Below are 27,743 nucleotides of genomic sequence, written 5' to 3' on the forward strand. Positions count from 1 at the left end.
CCCCACCTCACCCGGCACTTTTCCCTGCAACCGCAGGAAGTGCTACACCTGCTCCTACACCTCCCCCCTCGCCCCTATCCCAGGCCCCAAGAAGACTTTCCACATCAAGCAGATGTTCACCTGCACATCTGCTAATGTGGTATACTACATCCGCTGTACCCGTTGTGGCCTCCTCTACATCGGGGAAACCAAGCGGAGGCTCGGGGACCGCTTTGCAGAACACCTACGCTCAGTTTGCACTAAACAACTGCACCTCCCAGTCGCGAACCATTTCAACTCCCCCTCCCCATTCCGCAGACGACATGTCCATCCTGGGCCTCCTGCAGTGCCACAACGATGCTACCCGAAGGTTGCAGGAACAGCAACTCATATTCCGCTTGGGAATCCTGCAGCCCAATGGTATCAATGTGGATTTCACAAGCTTCAAAATCTCCCCTCCCCCTTCCGCATCCCAAAACCAGCCCAGCTCATCCCCGCCTCCCTAACCTGTCCTCCCAGCTATCCCCTCCTCCCACCTCAAGCCCCACCCCCATCTCCTACCTACTAACCTCATCCCGCCCCCTTGACCTGTCCGTCCTCCCTGGACTGACCTATCTCCTCCCTACCTCCCCACCTACACTCACCTTTACTGGCTCCATCCCCGCCTCTTTGACCGGTCTGTCTCCTCTCCACCTATCTTCTCCACTATCCATCTTCTATCCGCATCCACCTCCGCCTCCCCCTCTCTCCCTATTTATTTCAGATTCCCCTTCCCCTCCCCCATTTCTGAAGAAGGGTCTAGGCCCGAAATGTCAGCTTTCCTGCTCCTCTGATGCTGCTTGGCCGGCTGTGTTCATCCAGCTCTACAGTGAATCATCAATCCATTCCAGTTTGCGGAATGGACAGCACCGAGTGTACTGATTGTGAAGCCCAATAGGTTGGTTCGCTTTTGAGGGGATTTGAATCAAATGGTAACCTGCTTTTCGCAGCCGGATAAATAGCCACTCCCTCACATAGAGGATTTATACACAAAGCTGGTAGGAGGGGCCGTCCTTCATGAAGCTGGACATGTGCCATGCATACTTGCAATTATGGTTAGATGAGGATTCCCAGAAGTGTGCTTCAATTAAAACTCATAAGAGTGGTATCGTCAGCCTGTGCAATTTTTCAGTGAAAAATGGAGTCCTCAGAAATTTTCTCAGACATTTCTCTCAGGCTGGCATACGCCTTAGAAGGGAAAATGTGTATTCCAGGCAGCTCAAATGACCTAGAGACAAAAAAACCTGTAGATGTTGGAATCCCAGGTAGACAAACTGGAGGCTGGAAGAATGCAGCAAGCCAGGCAGTATCTAGAGAAAAGGAGCAGTCAACGTTTCGGGTTTTACTTTTCTTCAGGACTGGATGACCCCAAATGACCTACTTGGGCTACAGAGTCAACAAGATTGGGTTACATCTGTTGGAAAATAAAGTGAGGGCACTCAAAGGTACCACGGCTGCCACATCTGTACCAGAGCTTCGGTCTTTCCTTTCCTTGGGCTGGTGAATTATTATAGAAGGTTTATATACAACCTGGCTTCCATCCTGGCACCTTTACATCAATTCCCATAAAAAGGTAAGCCGTGTAAATGGTCGCATAGCCAAATCATAGCTTTCAGGGAAGTGAAGAAACAACTACCAACCTCCAAGGTGTTGGCTCACTGTGATGCCAAGCAAGATTTGGTAATGACATGCGATCCCTACCTGTACAGCATCAGGGTAGTATTAGTTCATAGGTTGCCCAATGGAGAGGAATGCCCAGTAGCATATGTATCCCGGACTTTGGCTAATGCAGAGCATAAATATGCTCAGATAGAAAAGGAAAGTTTATATAGCGATCATACTTGGAGTCAGGAAGTTCCTCCAATACATTCACAGACGTGAATTTGTAATAATAATGGACCACGAACCTTTGCTAGGTCTACTTAAAGAGGACAAGGCAGTGCCACCCATAGCTTCAGGTCAAATTCAATGGTGGGCTTTAACATTAAGTACGGATAATTACAAATTGGAACAGCATCCAAGTAGCGCATGTGGATGCATCAAGCTGCCTCTCGCTGACAGATACACTGCCGCTGGTATCACCACTGGAGGAGTCTGTACTGGTTTTAAACTTTCTGAACACACTTCCAGTCACAGCTGACAATATCAGAAAGATCCAGTCCTGGCAAAACTGAAACAGCTGGTGGTGATGGGGGAAACCAAAGAGTTGTCACAACCAGAACTGAAACTTTTTTAGACCTGGAGAGGACAGATCACAGCAAAGGACAGCATATTATTATGGGGAGCAAGAGTCATTGTCCCAAGCAAAGGTCACTGCCAGAATTCGGCTGAACTCCACCTCGGCCATCCAGGGGTTTCCAAAATGAAGATGTTGAGAAGCTGTTTGGTGGCCAGGATTGGATGCAGACATAGCTGCTTTGGTGGGACAGTGCCCAGAGGGCCAATAAGGGCAAAAATTACCTCCAGCAGCTCCCCCGCATTCGTGGGAATGGCTGGGTAAACCCTGGATATGGTTAGAAGTGAACTATGTAGGTCCTTTCATGGGCTCAGTGTTCTTAGTCATTGTGCACAGCCACTCAAAGTGGCTGGATGTGCAGAGTACATGCGTCAAATACAGATGAAATGATAGAAAAACTGCATCTTTTGCAATGCACAGACTCCTGGAGGTGTTGATCACAGATAATGTTTACCAGCAGGGAATTCGAGTATTTCTTAAAGTTTAATGGTGATTGTCATATAAGGACAGCTTCATACTATCCATTATCCAATTGTCTGGCAGAAAGAGCAGTCCAATCCTTGAAGGCAGACTTACAGAAATAGCCTGCAGCTTCACTAGATACCAAAGTGTCCCAGTTCCTACCTGTTCACAGGACAACACCTCATGCAACCACAGGGATAGCCCCAACAGATTTGCTAATGGGGAGAAAAATCCACACCGGGTTAAATCTGATCTTCCCATAACTGGGCAGGGGGGTGAAATGGCATCAGGAACGCCAATGCTGGACATGTGATTCCACCAAGTGACAGAGACAGTTTACTTCAGGGAACGATGTTTGGTGTCGGAAACACAGGAATGGCCCTGCAAGGGTAAGAGGCATGGTTGACAAGAGGTCAGGTCCAGTGACGTATAAAATTCGGGTAGGTGGGACAGTCCTGATCAAGCATGTGGACCATATGAAAGCTGCAAATTTGCAAACAGTCCTTGACAGCCTTTCTGACTGTTCTGGAACCCATGGGTTCTCCCTCTTCATCAAGTGTTGAAGATATCTCTGAATCTGAGACAGACACGGTGGATGTCACTTCCTCTATGGCTTTGCTACCTGAAGAGGAGAATGAATTTCTTCCAAAATGTTCCGGGCGCAAGAGGGGAGCTACTGTGCATTACATGCCTTTATCAGAGGCAGAGTTGGAAGAACCTGACCCAGTGCTCGAATGCTCCAGGAACAGCTACAAAAGGAAGAACTGGCCTCTGTCTTCAGACTCAGAGGGGGAGGGATGTAGTGATTGTAACAGAGTCAACCAGGTGGACTTCATAGAATGAGTTCACTTATTGGGGCTGTTAATCTGGTGCAATCAGGGAGCCCTGGCTGACAGATATAAACAGGGGTGTCATAGATTCTGTTCACTCTGAGATCTGGCTTTGAGGAAGCTGGATCAGCAGCAAGGACATTCCACATGTAAATAAAGGGTGACTTAGTGATAGGATACTGGCCTCTGTGGAGTTATTTCAGTGGTTAAAGCTACAATTTGATCTGTGGTACTTTCTTTGTGAGTTCCTTTTCCAGACACACTCTTACAACTTTAATAATTCATTGGCTTTCCACAGAACTTCTAGCATTCTGAATGAAGGTGTCCCACTTTCATGACAGTGGAGACACTTTGACCTTCAGTTTTCACCCTGGCTACTTGCCTTATTTTTAGTCTCCCACACTTTCTGCTTTTCAAGTTTATGGGGGTGATGAGACAAAGAATAGTTTTATGCATCAGGTCATAATTGTCAGCCATTTCTGTGCCTGTCTAGCAAATGTCTTTAACATGATTCTTATTACAAAGGGTAATGGTTTTTACATTCTTCTGAGACAACAATTTCTCAGAGTTTCATTTGTGGTATTTACTTCAAATGTAGAAAATTACTTTGTTTTACCCTTTCAAATTAATTATAGTTTTTCCTCAAATTTCGAAACTTTTGTATGTATACTTCAGGAACTAGCTCATACACACCCAGAACAGCTTCTTTTCTTATCAGCATCAAAATCCATTGAAACCTCCTCTGAGAGTAGTGCATACATTTCGTGTGCTTTACCTGTCAACTTGAGATAGCAAGGATTCAATTAAAGTCAAAGCAGCTTCAACTTAACCAAATTTCCTTCAGCTACGTTTATATGTTTCACTGTTTTCTCAAATGACATAAATGCCTCCAATATCCTATTTCTCGAATTTTTGTAGGGCCTATAAAATTTAAAGATTTCCTTACAGACTTAAAATTATGACTAGGATTTTGTTTGTCAGACTTTTTTTAGCTCTTAAGTCCCTTTTTAACTGCATAATTTTATCTATCTCTAATATAAGTTCTGAAGAAAAGTCATGACAAACTCAAAACATTAACTTTGTTTCTCTGTCCATAGATGTTGCCAGATCTACTGAGTTTCTCCAGTATTTTCTGTTTTTATTCTATATCTCTATCCTCTTTTTTAAAAAAGTCCTTCTGTCTCTGCTGAATTTCTAGTTCCAGCCTCTTAAATCTTCTTTTATGTCTTTTCCTTTATTTGAAATGCTCCTTTATTTTTCCTTTTTCCACAAGCTCAAGTCTAGTAAGTTCTAGTTCCCTTTTCAAATCAAGTTGCTTTTATTATTTTTCATGTTGAAGCTGCTTTAGCTGTAAGCGAATCCTTACTAATTCAAGTGGCTCACCTGTTGATGTACGTATTCATCCTTGCATTTCTATAATTTTCCTTCAATGAAACAAGAAAAGTGAATATGGCAAGGAGTCAATATGAATAACAATGGATCCTTTAGACAAGTGTCCTTAGTTCCACCATCTTCAGCTACTTTATCAATGACTTTCCTTGCTTTATGGTTTGCTGATGGTTCCAGTGTTCAGCTCCGTTTGAAACTCATTTGATAACAAGACAAAATGAACCAGCTTATACCAGAATTTGGACAATATAGAAATATTGACTGTTATAGAAGATAATATTCAAGCCAAATTTAAGTGACAGGTTAAAAAACATTTCAGTAAGGAAAATCCTGGTTATCTACCCTGTCCTTCACACCCATCCTCATTGCTGAGTTCACTACCATCAACATAACGATCATACTTAACAGACATTTAACTGGATCAAATATATCAACACCATGATGACAAGAACAGGGCAGAATTTATTTACTTACATTGTTGTTCTTCTGATCCTTCAAAATAGTGATAGCATCTATGAGGCTGAATTCCGTCATCATTTGAAACAGTTGCTTTCCAAATAGTGAGATAACAAGGTGTAGAGCTGGATGAACACAGCAGGCCCATTAGCATCAGAGGAGCAGGAAGGCTGATGTTTCGGGCCTAGACCCTTCTTCAGAAATGGGGGAGGGGAAGGGGGTTCTGAAATAAATAGGGAGAGAGGGGGAGGTGGATAGAAGATGGATAGAGGAGAAGATAGGTGGAGAGGAGACAGACAGGTCAAAGAGGCGGGGATGGAGCCAGTAAAGGTGAGTCAGTTTGGTACAGGGATCAGCTTGGGGTAATTTCCTTTCATTCCCTTGCCTAACCAGAATCTCTCAATTTGTGTCTTAAATATATTTAATGATCCTGCCTTTGCTACATTCTGAGGCAGAGAGTTTCAAAGTCACACAACACTCAGAAAAATATTCCCCTCATCTCTGTCCTAAAAGGGCGACCCCCAATTTTAAAGCAGTGGCCCCTAGTATAGACTCACCTGCAAGGAAATATCCTTTCTATGTCCAACTTGTAAAGTCCGTTCAAGATCTTATTAACTTCTATCAGGTCAACCTTCACTCTTCTGAACTTCAATGGAAACAACCCTTGTCTGTCCACTTTTTCTCATAAGATAATTCATTCATTCCAGGTATCAATTTAATAAACTTCGTTTGAACTGCCTCCAACATTTCTAAAATAACGAGACCAAAACTATATATAGTATTCAAAAAATTGTCTCACCAATGCCCTATATAAATGAAGCTTACCTTTTATGTTCAATTCTTTTCATAATGAAAGATAGCGTTCCATTAACCTTTCTAACCATTTGCTATATATATGTACTAACTTACTGTGACTTCACATCAGAACACTTAGATTCCTCTGCACACTGAAATTTTGCAGTTTTTCTCCATTTAATTAATACTGCACTTTTTCATTCTTCCTGTTTTCAGATTTCCCGTATTCCACTCCATCTGTTAGACGTTTGCTCTGTCACTTTATCTATATCAGTTTGCATCCTTGTTATGTTATCTTCACAATATACTTTCTATATTTTTGTCATTTGCTAATTTAGTTCCCATAACTTAGATGAGGGAACAAAGTCTCCCTCATGGGACCAAAGGGCATTGTCTCAGAAGAAAGGGGCACTGATTTATGACCGAGATGAGGAGGAATCTCTTCTCTTAGAGGATTGAGTGTCTTTGGAACTCCTTGCCACAGAGAGCTTTGGGGGCAGAGTCCTTGTGTACACTTAAGGTTGGGATAAATGGATTCTTGATCAGTGGTGGAATCCAGGGGTATGGGGAAAGGGCAGGAAAGTGAACATGAGGAGCCTTTGATCAACCATGATCCTATTGAATGGCGGAAGAGGCTTGAGGGGCCAAATGACCTCATTCTATTCCTGTGGTCTTTTAACTTGCAAGAAGTTGAGGGAAAAAACCCCAAGGGACCCAAATTGTCACATCTTGCTAATCTGAAAAAGCCACTGATGCACAGTCTGTTTTTGTCAGCTAGTGAATTTTCTATCTATTGCTGGTGTAATATCCCCTACACAAGATAAGATCACAAGGGTTTGGAATAATGTATTAGTGTGGATTGAGGATTGGCTAACCAACAGAAAGCATAGAGTTGGGATAAATGGGTGTTTTTCTGGTTGGCAAGGGTTTGGTCCTAGGGCCGCAATATTTACAAATCTATATGGTGCAGTTATAGGAAGTACATGGATAGAGGATTGGCTAACCAACAAAAAACAGAGGGTTGGGATAAATGGCTCTTTTTCTGGTTGGCAAGGGTTCAGTCTTTGGACCCCAACTATTTACAATCTGTATTAATGACTTGGATACAGGAATAGAAAGTACTATAGCCAAATTTTCAGATGACACTAAAATAGATTGGAAAGTTATTTGCAATGAAGAAATAAAGAAATTTACTAATGGATATGGATACATTAGATGAATGGGCCAGATGAGGTTTAAAGTGAATAAGTGTCAGGTTATCAATTTTGGTTGGAGGAATAGAAAGGCAACTTATTATCTAAATGGAGAGAAACTTTGGAGTGCCTCAGTTCAGAGAGACCTGCTGGTACAGGTCTGGTACAGCAGGTGATAAGAAAGAAAAATTGAATTTTGGCATTTATTGCTAAAGGAATAGAGTATAAAACTAGAGAGGTGTTGCTGCAACTGAACGAGGCATTAGTGAGACTGCATCTGAAGTAATGTGCACATTTCTGGTCCCCTTATTTGAGGAGGAATGTAGTAGCATTGGAGGCAGTTCAGAGTAGGTTTACTATATTGATTCCAGAGATGAGTGGTTTTTCTTATGAAGAGAAATTGAGCAGTTTAGGCCTATACTATTTTGCTTTTAGAAGAATGAGAAGAGATCTAATTGAAATATACAAGATGCTAAAGGGGATTAACAAAGTAGATGTCAAAAGAATGTTTACTCATGTGGGGCAATCTAGAACGAGAGGTTATAGTTTTAGAAAAAGGAATAGCAGATTTAAACAGAGATGAGGAGAAATTATTTCTCTCAAAGGGTGGAAATTACAACCCCAGAGTATGGCAGGTGCTTAAATTGAGTAAATTGAAGGAGTAGACAGTCAGATTTTTAATTAATGATGGGTTGAAGGGTTATGGAGAGCAGTTGACACTGAGATGAGATCAGCCATGGTGGTATTAAATGGCAGAGCAGGTCAAGGGGCTGAATTGCCTACTTCTGCTTACTTCTTTTGTTCTTAAGTACACTATGAGCTGTTACTGTGTGCAATAGCCTTTTATGTAGCACCTGTCAAATGCTTTCTGGAAATTCAAGTACATTACATCATCAGGCTCCCCTTTATCCTTAGAACAAATTATTCATTCAGAGAATTCCAAAAAAATTAGTGGAATACTATAGCTGTTTCACAACCATGCTAACTCTTCCTGATTACCTTGAGTTTTTTTTATCTTAACACCTTCCCCAAAAAAGACATCAAGCTAACTAGCTTAAGTAAAACAAAGAACTGTGGATGGTGGAGACCTGAAAGAAAAACAGATATTGCTGGAGAAACACTGCAGCTCTGACAGCATCTGTGCGAAGAAAGAAGAGTTATTGTTTCGAGTCCAGTGACTCTTCATCAGAACTATAAGCTCACTATCTTAAATTCCTCGCTGTTAATAGCCCCTAAGTTATCCTATATTGCTGGTATGTAACAGAGGTTTTCTATTGCGAAGACATACATTAAATATTTGTTTAAAGTCCCTGTACTTTTTCATTGTCTTGATAATTTCTCCTGTCTCAGCTTCTAAGGGACAAACGATTAGGCCCAGATGTTTGTCATGTCGGGGAACGTCTTTGCGGCGGTGAAAATGACAGAAGTGGCTTGAAATTGCAAGTCACACACTGAGCATGGCACTTTGTATTTCTGTGGGTTGGAAATGGAGTTAGCTTAGACTTCATACATACGTGGTTCCTGGAGGCAGCTAGCTACTTAAGAATAAAATTCCATTAGTTAAGGTTTTATATTGCAGATTACTTTTAAGAAAAGCACTCTCATTCATAAAAACATATTTTGATAGGTCTTGACAAATTCTAACACTTCTTGATAGCTCAGAGCAGGTCTCTTCTCAATGCATTTCTTTTGATAACCAGGGTACCCCAGCGGAGACCTGAAATACTTCCATGGATATGGTCCAAGGATACCTTGGAGGTGGGTAACAGGTATCCTTTGGTGGGGATGGGAAGGTATCAGGTAAAATTTTTTAACTGTAAAGAAGATTGTATGTAAAAGGTACATGAACCCTTTGGAATTGCCAAGCCTGTTTAAAAAAACTGTAAAAACTTTCATGATTTATCTAGAACTGTAAAGACCTGTAAATTAGTTTGTGTGGTAGACTGTCTCTTCAGGCAGAGTATCATTTTCTATTGGAATATATTCCATGCATTTTATAATTCTGTTCCTTGCAGCCAGAATCTGAAGCTCTATTTTGAGAAATGTGGTTCAGTTTTTTTGCCTTTTTGAATATAAATTCATTTTTCGCATTGCTCATTGTTAAGATTTTTTCTTTCGTACTGTTAATAAGCGCATTATGTAGGCCAATTGGCTGTGAGAAATTTGCACATACAGAAATCTGATGCCAAAATTTGACAAATCTCCCATGGCATTATGCATGGTGAATTGGATATAATGCCAAACATGGGACAATCTTAGTACTGTTAAGGGGAAAGTTTAGGAGTTCAGCAGAATCTCAAAGAAAGTAATTTGAGATTTTGGAGTCATAGTAATCTCCTAGGATTGTTAAATTCGAAAGTAGAGCTAAAGGTTTGACTACCTTGTGGAGGGAGAAGGCCTTTGGTTTTAGTACCACTGGAGAAGTGGGGGAGATTGAGGTTAGACCATTTGAAAAGCAGGGATTCAAGCAGCAGTGTGGAGGAAATATTGTGGTTTGGTATTATGAAATACATAGATATAAAATTAAGTATTTATGTAGACAACATTCACTTTGGAATTCTAAGCAAGTACCCAACTTATAAGTAAAAAAACCAAAAGAACTGCAGATGCTGTAAATCAAGAACAAAAACAGAAGTTGCTGGAAAAGATCAGCAGGTCTGGCAGCATCTGTGAAGAAAAAATCAGAGTTAACTTTTCTGGTGACCCTTCCTCAGAACCAGACCCGAAACGTTAACTCTAATTTTTTCTTCACAGAACCTGCCAGACCTGCTGAGCTTTTCCAGCAACTTCTGATTTTGTTCCCAACTTGTAAGTCATGTGCCTTTGTCGCCCAAGGTAAATCCTCTAAAGTAAAAAGTAGATTTGATCCAAAAATTGAAGTAAGCTTCTCACATTCTTTTCCAGCTTGTTTTTAAGTCTGCTCAAATCATATTTAAACACTGTTTTACTAAGCAAAGACAGAATTTGACATTTGTACATAAAAATGCACATGTATGTTGTAAACAATAATGATTTACTAATTTCAGTAAAAACAGAAGAAACAGTTGGAAAAAAATCATTCCTGTCACTTCAGTTATCTCTATGAAGTCAATATTATCAAATGTTCAATGGTTTAAATCTGAAACTGTATTTGAAAGAAAGTTTTAAAAACGTCTGGCAGCTCTGCAAATCATTTGGGAAGACAGAGAATCAGAAATCATGTCACAGTGTGACAAAAAGCATATGCACAGTTCCAGGAAGAAAATTATACAGGGAAGTTCTTTATATTACACATGCTTGCATCGTCTTGAAATTACAGGTTTAGGTGTAGCCGATAATGCTCCATCTAACAGAGCTGGAGAAAATTATCAACAGCACACTACATTTTAAGTTTATACAGTGTGGTAAATCTACCTGCACAATTCTCTCATATTTCTCATATAAACCTTAGATTACAACAGTATTTATAAGTTTACAGATGATTTCAAAATAAGTGGTGGCATGAGCCTCAATAGCTTTTGTCAAATAAGTTTGACAAGAAAACTATTTTGAAGTGTTTATTTTGGAATCAGAGTGATCTTGAGAGGCTGAAAGAAACTGATTCATTGAGGTTCAGGTTTGAAAACAAATTTTTAATAGTTAAGATATACAGTAGTTAATACTATTTTATATTAAATTATATTATATTTTATAATACTATTACTATTTTATTCTGTTTGCACCAGAGTATTCATTGTCACTATATGTAAGACTGGCATTGTCACAGAACAGAATTAAATATGCAGTTTTGATATTTATTCCATTTTCGTAGCTAAAACTCTGAGGAAAATGTTGCTTCAATGATCCTGGCTGGAACTTAGAAACCTCATTACAAATTCTCTTACTGGAGATGTTTGTCTCCATACCATTCCAACAACTTACACCTATTAAATATGAGCACAGGTGTTTCTCCAGTTAATGCTTGCCACCAGAATACAAGTAACATGACAATAAAGGATAAAAGGATATTCTAAATATCTAACAAACGTACAATTCATATCCTTGGAGCAGCTTCTCCTTTGTAAGCATGGGTGATCTCTTACCTTCTGTTATGTATGGCATTAGAGAATCACAAAAACTTGAAGTGCCGCTGCTGTCAAGAATACTCACGGCCCATTACTTTCAGCAGTGAGTTAGAATGGCATAGCATTGCTCAATACTAGAACAAATCTGAAAATCAATGGGCTAAAAAAAAACTGTATGCTGCCATTTTTTGCACAGGCCAGGTGAGGCCATGATTTATGATTTCACTGCCCAGTTACATTGTGGCAGGTAGCATTAAAATTGCAATGTTCAGCTGAATGTGACTCATGCTGCTGTCTGGCTTACAGCTAAACAGAGACCTTAGTGGTGTTCAAGGCTAGTACATGTTCCGGCAAGTCTCCAGATCATAAAGGCAGCTTGCCTCTTTTAAGGGAGAGCTGCTCTCAATAGGAGGAAGCTGCTGCTGACTGACAGTAGTAGAAATGGCTCATAGTATAAGCATAATAAATGAAGCCAGGGAATAGACAGAATGCTAAGGTTTAGAGATGTGGCACCAGAGACATTAGAGATGGAGTTAATAGCAGGAGAGAGGCCTCGTAACAGATTTAGGGAGTGTAGCATCAGAACCCTGAGTTTGCAATGTGACAGACAAACAGGATAGAGGCCAGGGAGGGTAAACTCTCTACACAGCTAAGAGAAGACCGCACAAACAGTAATGAAATAAATGATGTTGATTAAGGGGCTAATATTAGCTAGGTCAGTGCGAAGAACTGCTCTTTGAATGGTGCCATGGAATTTTATTTGCCCACCTGAGGAGGCTTCTGGTTAATAATACACGTGAAAGATGGCATTTCCAATGATTCACCACTCTTTCAGTATTGCACAGATTTGTAATTCAGTTTGTCAATTTCCCATTACTATCAGAATAATACAGCTGTATCATATTTAACTTAATATTTGACCCATTTTTGAGTGCCTTCACAGAAAGAAAATAATACAAGAGTAAGCGGCAGGGAGACACAGACAAGGAAGTAAAGTTTTCTGCAAGGTTCTTCCCAAATTTCTTTTTGTTTTCTGAAGACACTTGAACAATTACTAAATCCAGTCTCATGTAAGAGGATCTGGAACCACTTGAAGGAAGATGTGCTTTTTCTTTGTCTTCTGTACACTTTTCAAATTTGGCTGAAGCTTCTAAGTGAACTGCAACTAGGACCAACAAGATTCACTTAACTTTTGGATTGCAGGCCGTTTGGACTCATTGGATTTTTAAAATGTGTTTATGGAATGTGGGTGTCACTGAGTGGGCTAGCATTTATTGCCCATCTCTAATTGCCCAGAGGGCAGCTAAGAATCAACCACACTGCTGTGTGTTTGAAGTCACACGTAGGCCTGAGCAGGGAAGGAGGGCAAATTTCCTTTCATGAAGAACATTTATGAACCAGACAGGTTTTTATAATAATCAGCAGTGGTTACATAGTTCTCACTTGGCTAGCTTTAGTTTTTAAATTCCAGACTTTTATCAAATTTAAGATTTCACCATCTGTCATGATAGAATTCTAACCCATGTCCCCTCAAGCCTGTTCTGCTATTGAGTGACATCACGGCTGATCTGTGGCCTAACTATATAACTGCCTTTGGTCTATATCCCTTAATAACTTTGCTTAACAAAAGTTTATCTATTTTAGATTTAAAATTAACAACTGATCCAACATCTACTGCTGCTTGTGGAAGTGAGTTTCAAACTTTAACCAACCTTAGTGTGTAGAAATGCTTTCTAACATCTGTCCTGAATGTTCATGCCCTAATTATCAGTATATAACCCCTTGTTCTAGAATCCTCAACCTGTGGAAATAGTTTATCTTTATCGACCCTATCTTTTCCTGTTAATTTCTTGAAGACATTGATTGTATCACCCCTTAACCTAAGAAATTATAGAGAAAACAGGCTTAATTTGTCTAATCTCCCCTCGTAACTTAACCCCTGAAGTCCAGATATCATTCAACCTATGTTGCACTCTCCAAAAGCCAATATATCTTTCCTAAGGTATGGTAACCAGATCTGCACACAGCACTCATAAATATGGTCAAACTTGGGTTTTGTATAACTGCAGCATAACTTGTGCATTTTTGTACTTCTGGCTGATTCAGAGATGGGAATCTTATCACTAAACCAAAGGTTCATTAATACTTTGGTACCTAATCCAAATGTCCCTCTCTCCCCATGAAAGCCTAGACAAGAAATATTGACAAGTTAGCTGACTTTGAGTAACATCATCGTTCAGTCTTCTTTATTTTCTAATCAGCCTGTTCAGAGATGTTATCATACACCTCTGGAGCAGGTGGGTTTTGAAACTGGACCTTCTGGTCCAGAGGTAGCAACATAACCACTACCACTACACCACAAAAGCCTGACATAGTTAAAGCTGATTTTGTCTTCAACTAAGACGCACAGCTGTATGTTTTTCAGCAGCAATTTCATTGAAGTTTTTGCTTCTTAACTCAGGAAGCATGGAAGTGAATTGTAATGTCCCACCCATCACCTTAGTTGAGATTGGTTAACCTCATATACATGAGTGTTTACAGTTCCACATTGGACAATGCACTGATTTACTGAAATTATTGGTGATGTTTCAGTGTAGTTTTTTTGTTAGAAGCTTTGATGGGTGGTGTTTTATAGAAGCAACAAGGCTCTTGGCCACAAGATAGACAGCTGGCACAAAACCCACGTTGCCTTTTTCTAGCATGTTCTGTCAATACACTGTATCAATGAAGCAGTTGTGAGATCATTAATGTGATTGTCTGAGGCCAATCAGAGGCTCATAAATGCCACCAGTGCAGTTGTTGCAGTTGTAGGAAAGACACCCAATTGAGGCTCAGATCTTTACTGGAACCTAGACTCAGGTGAATAATGACAGGAGTGGAATCGTTGGGTGGGGATTACAGTGGAGTTAGGGTCCAGCAGCAAGAACAGAGGATGTTCCCCTCCACCCCTTCCCTTGCAGAATCACTCAGTTAGGCATTGATTTAGTCTTTGAGTGAAGTACCTCCTCACCCAGGAGAACACATGCAACCTTCACATGTTTGCTTGTTATGCTCCCCACATGGTAACAAGCCTAAATGGTGCTGATTTCATACCAGTGGCAGTGGGATGAGACCCTAACAACAAGGCAATAATTGCCCATTTAAAGGCTTCAATTGTCAGTGACTTGGGAAGTCATTTACATGGCCATGTCACTATTCAGAACAGAGGCAGGAAGGTGATGGATTCCCTACTTGCCGCCATCCCACCAGTTTAATGTTTTCCTTGCCTCCTGACTAGTCACAGGGGAAAGCATAAAATAAAACCCATCACATTAGACAATCAGACAGCACAATCCCAATTGCTGAATCACACAACTGCACAAGGAGTGATGTTAAGAACATTTAATAATTGGAAAAGAATTCCACAGCTTCTGTATATTCTGTACATTATACTCTGTAGTAAAATAATAAGAATGCCCAATGGACATATTATATATAAAAAGTTAAATTGTCATCAGTAAGGAATTTCATTCTATTTTAGAGTTGTATAAACTCTAAACAAGAAACAGATATTGTTAACAGCTAAAATGCATTTCCATTAAAGACGGCCAAAAGGCAATCATATTTTGTCATTAAAGTTTAAACACAGACATGCAGGAAAAAAAATTGGCTAGAAAAGTGCAGTCCAGTTAATGAAAAAAATTAAGTGCAGGTGAGCAGCCACATTTAAAATAGGTTGGGCTGATATGAACCCTGTGTATTTTACAGTCATATGTCCATACGATTTTTATCAGTTAACTTTGCTCAGTATTAGATTCAACCCAGCTGGGTGCTCAAAGTTGTGAATAAATAGGGTGTTATAAAACAGAAATTGAATAATTACTGTAACTTCCCTCATGTTTCAGTGGTTAAGTGCACTGCTTAGTGTCTCACTGAGGCCTGAAGGCCACAAAACGCAGAGTTAATTCTTGGTCTGTTTGAAGTTAGGTAGTTTTACCTAGGGCTAGTGATCAGGAACTAAACATCCATGAATACTCCTGAGGTAAAAAAGTAAAAATCACATACACCCATGGCTCCAGGCTGCCTTTGCTGCTGGCAAAGATGCTCAAGATTGTACAGACTTTGATGGCCCCATGATGGTATAATCTTGTCATAGTCACTATGTTGACTGACATGAAGAATAACCACTGGACAAAGTGTTGTGAAATGGTACTCCAATCTGAGTCACCAGCTTCAGGGTAGAAGAGCAGTAAAGAAATAAAATAATTCCTGATGGATATTTTTGAACTCAAACAGACCTTGTGAATAATCAGATATAACCAGGGAATTTAGAAGTGTTTTAGTTTGTTCGAAATATATTCTTGAACTGGCAAGGGTGTTGATTGGTTCAGTTTTACACAAGGATTTACAACGTATTTGAAATATTCTGCACATTCTGCAATACAATAAAAGAATCACCTGGCAACAATTAAGCTTATGATGCACTTTAAACTAAAATAGGGGAGAGTTTGGCTTCTTAATTCAAAACGTTCTCTGAAAGTGAACAGCACAAATGTTTCCTGAGCTGGTACTGACAGTGAGTTCCCTGGAGACAGAACTCATAAAGCAGTGTGGGGCCCAAAATTGGGCTGTGTCCAAACTCCAGATTAACACCACATCAGCACACTGAACTACAGCTTTAATGGGGTTCAGGAAGTGACAAAGATAATCAGGGCACATTTTTGAAAACAGTTAAATCACCATGACATTGATTGTTTTTCAGAAGATGGCATAGATCTTTGTATATTTCATCTCAAGTAATAGTAACAGAAAAAACAGAGATGCTGAAGTATCTTACATATAGAATGGCACATAAGAATGTGTATATTACCTACAAAACACCGGTTAGTATGTGTTCCTACAGAAACAGGACCAGACTGAAGTAGATTTAGAATAAAACACTGCTGAAGACATCACAATCTTCAAAAATGGAACTGGCTTGATTAACTAGGATAAAAGATTGGAAGGCAAAACGGTATCTAAAAAATGTGCTACTTTTAGAGAAGAAGTATTTTGAGTGTAGACACAGCGTATACTAGTGGAACGGCAGGGCAAACAAATCCATTCTAAATAAAAACCAAAAGAACTGTGAATGCTGTGAATCAGGGACAAAAACAAAGTTGCTGGAAAAGCTCAGCAGGTCTGGCAGCATCTGTGGAGGAAAAAGCAGAATTAACGTTTCGGGTCCGGTGACCCTTCCTCAGAACTGATGGTGGCTGTATTGTTGTTGTTGAAACAAATTCATCTCCCTGGCTGACAAAAGAGACAGATATTCATCTGAATATAAGAAAATGTGCATATGACAAATATCAGATGAAAATTATTTAAGAATAAGGAATGGCTAGTGGTGAAGTGTCCATTTTTGAGTGTGTACCACTTCTTATTTCCTCTAAGTCTCTCCTAGACTGTGGTATTCATGAAGTTACCACTCATTTCATCCTTAACGAGGCTCAACTTAAACTGCACAATCCACAAGGTGCAGGATCAAACCATAGCTTAGCCTCTGCATACAGTTGTTCTCGCAGCATGTGGCTTTTTAAAAAAATCTGTAGAAGCAGTGATTTATTTGTGGATACAGGTCCACAGATGTCAGGAACTCATCCAACATATACTTTAGAGCTTGGGTCACTGAACTGCCATCAGAAATGGAAACCCTGGCTGATGTTCCTCCTCAAAGCCTAACTTAGTTAACTCAGGATGCAACCTGGCAATCCTCATATGTCGTATTGCTCAGCTACAGACTGTTAATGCATTTACTAACTGAACAATAGAGAGACATTTTATTTTAATGCTGATTTGGTGGATACTTGTAGAATTACAAAATATTTTAGCAATTTGATTTTTGACATTAGTTTTTGAAATCTGTAGTATGTACGACTGGAAGGGGTTTCAGCAGCAGAAGAAAATAAGAAAGTTGAGCTCCATATACTACAGTTCCAAAACATTATCTTTCTTATAAAATGGTTCTGTTCACTTCCAATGTTTATTGCTAAATATTTATTATCCACTTAGTCTTTTGAATGTGGTTTTCGTAAGAATGCAATTTTCTTGTTAATGTTTGTTTATAATTCTCAGCATTATCAGTTACTGATGTTTAGTTTGTTACATTTTCATTTTGTCATGAAATAAACATGTTTCTGGCAATTTGGTTCTAAACAGAAGGTGTAGTTTCATTAGTTTATATTTGATCTCTGGTTTGGCTGTTCAGCGTGCTTCCTAAAGTTGTCTGATGCTTCTCCAGTACAGAAGGTCTGTGAAGATTGCAAATCAACAGATGTGATACTTTGTCTCTGAGTTTAATCAGAAGTGTCATAAATTTCATTCTTATGGGGTATTTAAATATAAAGATAGGATTATGGACTATGTTTTAAGTACAACATAAGAAATAGGAGGATTAGGCTATTCAGCCCCTCAAGACCGCCCTGCTATTCTTGATTGATCTGCTCCTGGCTTCAACTCCTCTTTCATACCAGCTCCTCATAGACCTCAATTCCTCGACATTTCAAAAATCTATCTCCTCTTAAAATGCTTTGAGACCTAGCTTCCATAACTCTCCAGGGTAGAGAATTCCAGACATTCACTAATGCTGTGAAAGAAAAAATTCCTTTTCATCTAATTTTCACTTCCTCTGCAACCATGTCTCCTGGTTCGAGATTTCCCTATTAGTAGAAACATCACCTCAACCTTGTCAAGCCCCCTCAAAATCATAAGATTATCCCTCATTCTTCTAAACTCTGATGGATAAAGGCCTAATCTATTTTCTCTAAGTCAATCCCTTCAGTCCAGGAATCAGCCAAGTGAAAACACAGTGAATACTGCAGATGCTGGAAATCTGAAACAAAAACAAATTGCTGGAGAAACTCAAGAGGTCTAGCAGCAGCTGTTGAGAAAGAGTAATGTTTTGAGTCCTGTACGACTTTTCTTCGGAACTGAATATGCTAGAAAATGATGGCTTTTATGTGGTGTTGACAGAGGATGTGGAGAGGAGCAAGTGGAACAGGTTTTAAGGGTTGCTCAGAGCAAAAGTCAAATGTGATGAAGAAGAGACAGTGATGTAAAATGGATGTAAATGAAGGTGTGTAAAGGAGAAAATGAGTCCACTTTGCTGAGAGCAAAATCAACAGGACAGAAACAAGACAAGACCAGGGGAGGACGAAGGATGTAAGAAAAATGAAGACATACTCTGAAGTTGTGGAACTTGAATGTTAGAAGATGTAAAGTACCTAAGCAGAAAATGAGGTGTCGTTTGCCCAGCTTGCTTTGAGCTTCAGAGACCTCTGTAGCAGGTCCAGGACAGAAATATTAGCTGGGGAGCAAGGTGATTTATTCAAGAGACAGGCAACTGAAAGGTGTAGGTTATTCCTATGGAAAGAGAAGAGGTGTTCCACCAAGCTGTCAATTGGTTTTCAGATGGGTCTCATCATTTTAAAGGACACTGTATTGTGAGCTTGAACAGTGAGGAGGGAGGAGGTGAATTGGTAAGTGCTACATCTTCTGCAATTACATGGGAAGATGCCATGATGGAGTGAGGAAGTGTCAGAAATGATTGAAGAGTGGATCAGGGTGTCAAGGAGGGAACAGTCTCTGTGGAATGCTGACAGTGGATGGGAGGGTAAGATATGGTTGGTGGTGGTACCTTGCTGAAGGTAGTGGAAATGGTGGAAGATGATCCTTTGAATGCGGAGACAGATGGGGTGATAAGAAAAGATAAGGGGAATCTATCCTTCCCTGGGAGAGGGGGGAAGAGGTGGGGGTAGAAGTGCAACAGATTGGGCAGACATGGTTGAGGGAGCTGTCAACCATGGTGGGAAAATCTTGGGTTGAGGGAAAAAGAGGATATGTTGGAGGCATCCTGTTGGAAATTGGCTTCAATGGAACTGATGCAATGGTGACAAAGACATTGGGAAAATGGGATAGAATCCTTCCAGTCAGCAGAGTGAGGGGAAGTAGGGTGAAGTATTAGCTCTTTTGAATCTGTTCAATTGAATGCTCTGCCACTATAATTGGTTTAAAGGCCAACTACAACTTCAGTTATATGTTTCACCAGAATACTGTCCAGCATTGTTCAAATGAAGTAGCCCTCCAAGTTACACACCATCCTGATTTAGCATCATATCCTGCTCATGATTGTGTGGACACATGATGCTGGAATCATGTGATATGATTTGATGATCATGAGGATCATTTTGGGTTGTGTAACACAAGCCATTAAAGATGTGATTTTGTGCCTGTTACAACAAACGTCTGCATGTGTGCTGCTGTTTACAGAAACAAAATGAAACAGACCAGGAAAGCAATCCCTCGGAGGTAGCAAGAACTGCAGATACTGGAGTCAGAGATAACACAGTGTGGAGCTGGAGGAGCACAGCAGGCCAGGCAGCATCAGATGAGCAGGAAAGTTGACGTTTCAGGTTGGGATCCTTCTTCAGCAATCCCAACAGGTTTTGGTGTAAGAGAATTCAGATGGCCTTTGGAGAACATCTTTCAGGTGCCCTGGGTCTAGAAGACAGCACGGTGGCTCAGTGGTCAGTACTACTGCCTCACAGCACCAGGGACCCAGGTTCACATCTATGTGGAGTTTGCACATTCTTCCCATGTCTGCGTGGGTTTTCTCCTGGTGCTTCAGTTTCCTCCCACAGTCCAAAGATGTGCAGGTTAGGTGGATTGGCCATGTGAAATTGTCCATAGTGTCCAGAGATGTGTAGGCTAAGTGGATTAGTCTGGGAAAATGCAGCTTTATGTGGATAGGATAGGGGGCTGGGTGTGGGTGGGATGCTCTTCGAAGGGTCGGTGTGGACTCGATGGGCCAACTGGCCTGCTTCCACACTTTAGGGATTCTATGATTCTAAGGCCTATCTACACATTTCACTATCTAGGTAGAGGCAGCAACAGTCTAGGCTTCCTGACTCATGAGCCAACACTAAGGGCATTGGCAAAATGGCAGTTGTGAAGGACTGAGTCTGTCTCCCTCAGAGGTGACAGTAAACTTATGCGCCTTGCAACTGATGCTGTCTTGGAGCTGCACTTGAAAAATTCTTGTAATCTTTGGAGGACATATTGCTTGACTGTTTCAACAGCCCAAAAGCACTGACGAAAACTAATGCACAGCCATGATGGCTGCAGCTGGAGTATGTATGGCAGAAGTCTGGGGTTTCATTGTGGAACATAGAGGTAAGATGGGTGCTGCTTGTTGGGTAATGGAATCTGCAACACTGGATCAGATTGAGACTGAGAAAGAATAGCACCCGTGCTTCTGAAAAGGCACAAGAGCAGCAGTAACAGCAGCTTCATAAAGAAGAGTGGAGAGTGTGGGATCAGTAGCTTCTCAAACAATGTGAGATTGTGGGGACAGCAGCTTTATAAAGAGAAGAATGGTTTAATGTGAGAAGGGCAGTAATGGCTGGAGGCAAAAATCAGCAGGAGACAAAAACCAGCAGCAGGGAAGGACAGAGTGGACCTGTAGGAGAACAACAGTGTTGGTTGGAGATAAGAACTAGTAGCAGAGGAAGGGCCAAGAAATGGAGATTGGACCTTGTGCGAACAGCAATGACAGTGTGAGATATAAGCTGTCTTTAGAGAGGGAGGGCCAGCACACGTAGATTGAACTTGTGTGAGATGGGCAGCAATGGTAGGAGATAAAAACAGAGAGTCCCTTTAACCTGTATCTGTACACGTCAGAGCCAAAGGGTGATGTCACAGGAAAACAGATGGGTGATTGGTGGGTGTTTTCTCTATATCGCTTTTGAGTGGCCAAAGGTTTATATCAGAAGATGGTGTTACAGCTGAAGAACACAGATAAAAATTTCACTTTTAAGCTATTTAACATCCAAATTAAAGAACATAGGGGTGGCTGCACTGGCAATGTGTTGCAGCTGCAGAACGTGGGAACAGTGTTCACCTGTGTAATTCACGCTAATCACATTTACAGTGTTAAAATCTCTTGGTGTTAAAATGCCCCTGGAGGCATTCAAAGGAAACAGTGTCCTGTGTCCATGGACTCAGCAAGGAGGGATGTAGTGATTGGAACAAGTCAGCCAGCTGGACCTTTTACGATATGAATTCCCTGATTGGATCAGATTAACAGCCCCAATCAGGGAGATCTGGCAGACATAAAAGGATGAATGATAGGGACATTGAGTGCCTGAACGCCTGACTCAATGAGAGGTAGTTCTATTGTGAAAGGCTATGCATTTGTAAACAAAGAGTGATTGGTGATGGGATGCTCGCCTCTGAAGAGTTATTTCACCGATGAAAACAGATAAGCAAGGCACTAATGGCAGGAAAGATCTTGTCTCTATCACAAGGGACAAAGTATTTTACAAACTAAGGGGACTAAAGTCAAACAAGTTGCCAGGATCTGATGGCCTGCACCAAGGATTTTAAAGCAAATTGCTGCAGAGATAGTGGAGTCACTGTCAAAACATTCTAAAACTCACTGGAATCCCAATCCCAAAGGTTTCCAATGGATTGGAAAACTGTTAATGTAATGCAATGTAATAAAGAATGGAGGGAGACAGAAAGCAGGAACTATAGGTCAGTTAGCTTAACTTCTGTTGTTGGGAAAGGTCCACTATCAACAAGGAAATAGGATTTTAAAAAAAACTTCATGCAATCAGACTCAACATGGTTTTGTCAAAGAAAAATTATGTTTGGCAAATTTGCTAAAGTTTTTTGAGGCTATAGCAAGCAGAGTTGATAACAGGGAACCAGTAGATGCAATGTCTTTGAATTTCCAGAAGATATTCGATCAGGTGGCACAGACAAGTTAGGACCTTATGATATTGGGGGTAATGTATCAGGATGGATTGAGGAGTAGTTAACACACAGAAGACAGTGAATTGGTATTAATTGTTCTTATTCAGGTTGAAAAGATGTGGCTACTGGAGTGTCAAAAGAATCAGTCCTATGCCTTTACTATCTATGTCAGTGTCTTGAAGGAGGGGGCAGCACAGTGTGAAGTATCAAAATTTGCTGATGATACAAAACTAGGTGAGAGGGCATGCTGGAACAAGGACATAAAGAATCTGCAAGAAGATATAGACAGATTGTGTGGGTCAAAAGGCATTGGCAGATGGAGTTTAATGTAGGAATGTGCAAGATCATGCACTTTGTTAGGAAGAATCAAATGAAGAGAAAGAAGAGTGCATGAAACACAAAATTTTAGCTTGCAAGTACAAGTAATTTAGAAGGCAAATGGAAAGATAGCCTTTATTGCTAGGGAGTTTAAAAACTAGGTAAGTCTTTTACAACTGTACAGGGTTTGATCAGTTCACATGCAGTATTATTTACAGTTTTGTCCCAGTAGTTAATGAAGCATATACTGGAATTGGAGGTGATTCAAAAGAGATTCACAAGACTCATTGGTATGAAGCCTATCAAGAACACTAAACAGGTTACGTTTTTAGAGTTAGAAGAATGAAAGGTTATCTTATTGAAACATACAAAATTCTGAGGGGGCTTGACAGGGTAGATGTTGAGGTAATGTTTCCACTAATAGGGGAATCTCAAACTAGAGCACATAGTTACAGAATAAGGGGACACACCATTTAAAACAAAGAAGTAACAGAATTCCTTCTCCCAGAGGATAGTAAATATCTGGAATTTTCTATCTCAAAGAGTTCTGAATGCTAGATCAATATTTAAAAAGGAGATACAAAGAGTTTTGAAATATCAGGGACTTGAGGCATATCAAGTGCTGGCACGAAAGAGACATTCAGACCTGGGGCAGGCCTGAAGAGTTGAATGGTCTACTCCTGCTCCTAGTTCTTACATTCTTATGCAGTTTACATTTGGATCTACAAGTGTGTGAACGGAGTTGGCCACTAATTCTATGTTAGGAAGGATTATCTCAAGACTCTGGAGAAAGCTTTGTGCCAAGTAGTGCCGAACTCCTCCACGCTCCTTGTCATTGACTGTAGGCTTTCTATCAGGTTTTGCAGTACATCAAACATTTTGTTATGCATATTCCTTAGTGATTTTTTTTTGTAGGGAATCCATTTAAGTCCTGATCTGTATCTTCTGCAGCAGAATCCACATATAAACTTAGGATGTTGCCCGGTATGGAGGTAAGGTCTTATGAGGAAAGGCTGAGGGACTTGAGGCTGTTTTCGTTAGAGAGAAGAAAGTTAAGAGGTGACTTAATAGAGACATACAAGATGATCAGAGGGTTAGATAGGGTGGACAGAGAGCCTTTTTCCTCGGATGGTGATGGCGAGCACGAGGGGACATAGCTTTAAATTGAGGGGTGATAGATATAGGACAGATGTCAGAGGTAGGTTCTTTACTCAGAGAGTAGTAAGGGCGTGGAATGCCCTGCCTGCAACAGTAGTAGACTCGCCAACTTTAAGGGCATTTAAATGGTCATTGGATAAACATATGGATGATAATGGAATAGTGTAGGTTAGATGGGCTTCAGATTGGTTTCACCGGTCGGTGCAACATCGAGGGCCGAAGGGCCTGTACTGCGCTGTAATGTTCTATGTTCTATGTTCTACTCTCCAGACAGCTGGTACCTGTGCAATGCTTGCCTCCTGCAATGGCTGCAACTTAGTCAAGTCCAATGCCTCAGATTCCATCTGTAATCTATTCTTTAGGATATGCACCATTTGTTGTCCCAGTTGATGGTTTCAAAGGTGAAATCAAGTGAGAATACTGTGTTTACATAAACACACCTTTCTTCCTATTCCTTCACTTCCTCAACAGGTTGGACCTTGAGTATCTGAAAATAAGAAGTCTCAAGGGTAAGGTGTGGTGCAGCAAGGGATATAAAAGTAAGAGCAGGGGATGAAGTGGCAATAGGATGTGAGAATGAGGATTAGGTCTGAGGTGACAATTTTTTTCTGTCTTCAGTCCTGCTGGTACCCTCAGGATTTGATGGCAGTATTTCTCCTGCAAAAGCATTCAGAATATGCGGGAATACCTGGCCTCCTGCGACAAGTTTCTGCTGTTGCTGGTTCTGTGCCACTTCGTCCTACAAATGAGAGGGAACTGTCAATGAACAAAATACGCTACGGTTATGTGATGTAGCTGTTATGATTGAATACCAGTAGGTGTTTGCAACCTGTAAAGTGTGAGTGTGAAAATTATAGTACTGCTCAGTGTATGAGAGTGATATGAAGTGTATTAATGTTACGTGTGAGCCCAGGCTGATTGAAATTTCTGGTGTGTGGAATTAAGCTGAGACTACTTGTGTAGTTCAGCTGATATAGTATTTGAAGGTGCATTCACGAACCTTGACTACACATGTAAGGTCACTTGCAAGGACAGTATCTTCTTTTGTAATTTTAAAACTCTGGACTTAAATGAGAAAGGGCTGAAGTGCTACAAGAGTGGCTGCAGTTTGAAAAGCAAGTATCGGGGCACCTATGCCAAGAATCATGTAAACAACTGTTTGAATAAACAGTGATTGCAAAGGTGCAGCCACGTTAGGCTGAGGGGCTGTACTGATGCAGCTTTTGCTGACAAAAAGAAGTTGATTGATAACTGGTCGTTAGTCCATAGACCAATGACAAAGACCTTTTTGACTGCCAAAAACTGTGATTGGTTCACAGGTAACTTAAAAGCTTAAAGCAGAAAACAAGTTGAAAGTCTACAAATCTACTCTAAAACCTTAGAAACAAGTTAAAAAGAGAGAGCAGTTCAGTTCTTCCCCGGCTCAGGAGTGATCTCTATGTTCTCCACAGTAAAAACTCACTGACCCAGAAGAAAATTAGATTACCTTTACAGCAACAGTTGTTCTAAACTGTGACTTTTAACTGACAAGCCAGAAATTTTTTTTATAAGTGAACCACCCAACTTGTGTCTCTTACAAAACTGTGAACACATTTAGAGAAAGACAACTGAAGCAATGTGGTGACCAACAGAACAATCACAACAGTATCTGGAACAAAGACTACTGAAACTCTTTATGCTCTGACTATAACCTATTTTACCTTGTCTGTTTGTCTGTGGGTGTGTGTAAGGATGAATTTATAAAATTTCACTGTATGTAGGAGGTTGAGGGGTGACCCTTATAAATAATGGTTTATAAAATCATGAGGGGCATAGATGAGGTAAATAGCAAAGGTCTTTTTCCTAGGGTGGGGGAGTTCAAAACTAGGCAGCATATTTTTAAAGTGAGCGGAGAAAGATTTAAAAGGGACCTGAGGGGCAACCTTTTCACACAGAAGGTGGTTCATATGTGGAATAAACTGCCAGAGGAAAAGGTAGATGCAGGTACATTTCAAAATTTAAACAACATTTGAATAGGTATATGATTAGGAAAGGTTTAGAGGGATATGGGCCAAGCACTGGCAAGTGGAACTAGTTTAGTTTGGGAAACTTGATCAGCATGGACCAACTGGACCCAAGGGTCTGTTTCTGTGCTGTATGACTCTATGACTCTGTAACGGTAATAGAGTTTTAATTAAAGTTTTTGAGAAGATTTGTAGTTCGGGTTGCAGACTTGCTCACCGAGCTGGTATGTTTGATTGAAAGTCTGCAACATTTAGAGTCTTAATTCATAGTATTATATGCTGGTTTACAACTATTTACATATAGCTAGATTCTAATCACTTTTAATAGTGATTCCTATTCAGTACAGAAACCAGATCCACGTCTTCTATCAATCTGGGTTTGAAAGTCAGATAAATTGGGGAACTTGGTAAACTTTTAAAATATTTAGCTTTTGTGACAACTCTGGAAATAGCAAGACTTGATTTCCACCACAATACCCCAGTGAATTGTAGCACACTGAGCTGCTTGCAGTAGTGTATCTTGGTCCTTATTGCCAAACTCCAGGTATTGACTCTCACAGCTATCTTCCTCCACTACTTTTGACTATGTGTCTGGAGTGTCTCCTCACTCCATTTTCGCCAACTTTTCATCAAGATTTTCAGTTGACTCTTTCCCAGGATAAATTAATCTTCAAATATAACTCCCAGTATCTGCTCCAGCCACAATGCACTCTGTCTCCAAGAGGTGCTGGCTAACTTTAAAAATTGCAGCCTGTCTATAAGTCATGCCAACCATTCACTATGTTGGACTCCTTCTGATACTTCCAGCCAATGAACAACACATCTGATATTGGCTTGATACAGAAATTGCTTAAGTGAGAAGTCAATGGGTGCAGATCAGTTGTGCATTGTGATCCCAACCACCATTTACAGGGACTATCTAATTTGGCCTAGTGTTAGAATGCCCAAAAAGCAAGAATCTGAGTTTCCTTTCAGAACATGGGCTCTACAGCCGTAATGCCTGTAGTTTATCTATTCTATGGGGCTGAATTATGTGCGTGTGCGTGAGCAAAGTGGTGAAATTGAGCATAGGACCTCATTTCACAGAATATATCACTTAAACAAAGCATAGCGAATCTATCACACAGTTTCATGTGCTGTACCCACCAATGGCAGATCACCGGCAGAAACTTGGGAAACTGGAGCTTATTACTGCATTTTCAGAAACAAAATCAATGCAACAAGTGCTCTTGTAAGACTACATTACTGAAATGAACACATTTCCTTGCAGGGCCAGACCAATTATACTTCCTTTTTCTTCTCTGGTCAGTCCAAGGAAAATGTTAGCTCCAACGCTGCTGCAGAGGCATGGTCCTCACTCACCTCAGCCATCCAACAACCAACTCAGTGGAGGGGACCACAAGTACAACCCAGTCTTCCAAAGCCAGCTGATGCAACCCCTCCAAGCAGGTACTTTGAAACATTTTTGGGGAAATCATAGGGGAAGTACAAGTGTGGAACAGAAGATGCAAGCACTCATACTTTTTAAAACTTTGATGTAAGCAATATATTTCACTTTAGTAAACTATATCATAATGATCCTGTAGAATAAACCTTTTTGAGGATTTCATTTTGTTGTCAGAAATTTGATGCTAATAAATTTTAAAATTTAGTAGAATTTCAACATTAATAGGATTCTCTGAGATATTCTAGATGGGCAAAGAACTGTGATGTTGAGTGAAAAAAGTGAAGCAGGTTCCAAATTGATTCTATTTATTTGGAGTGGAAGTGCTGCATACAGTTTCAGTCAATTAATGAAAAAAAAGAAAAATGTTAATGAGGGAAAAGAAAAATGTAACATGTGGGAGAGTTTGCATCAGGATAGGATGCCACCCTTAATAGAGAAGTTTGTTGACACTCTTGAAATAGTCAGATATCTACGGTGACCATTTAAGTGAGGTATAAGGGTAGCCTGTTCCTGTGAAACCATGGCACAGCGAGCTAATTTCTGCAGAAGAAGGACAGAAAATTGGGGAAGGGTGGGCAGCACAGAAAAGCAAAGGAAACTTCAGCCACTTACAGTAACAACC

General features: G+C 40.4%; 1 protein-coding gene across 3 annotated transcripts in view; it reads left to right on the forward strand.

Annotated features, from left to right (window-relative positions):
* LOC109925833 (zinc finger protein GLIS3-like) overlaps positions 1 to 27,743 on the forward strand; it is a 220,966-nt gene that overhangs the window by 162,235 nt on the left and 30,988 nt on the right. For 2 of the 3 annotated variants that reach the window (XM_048602115.1, XM_048602116.1), the window contains exon 7: positions 26,984 to 27,123. The exons of the other annotated variant lie outside the window; for it this stretch is intronic. In XM_048602115.1, the coding sequence (XP_048458072.1) occupies positions 26,984 to 27,123 (140 nt within the window). The remainder of the gene's footprint in view (positions 1 to 26,983; positions 27,124 to 27,743) is intronic. 3 annotated transcript variants of the gene reach the window in all.

The sequence above is a fragment of the Rhincodon typus genome, chromosome 10 (assembly GCF_021869965.1).
Source record: "Rhincodon typus isolate 14 chromosome 10, sRhiTyp1.1, whole genome shotgun sequence".
In the NCBI taxonomy this organism is placed as follows: domain Eukaryota; kingdom Metazoa; phylum Chordata; class Chondrichthyes; order Orectolobiformes; family Rhincodontidae; genus Rhincodon; species Rhincodon typus.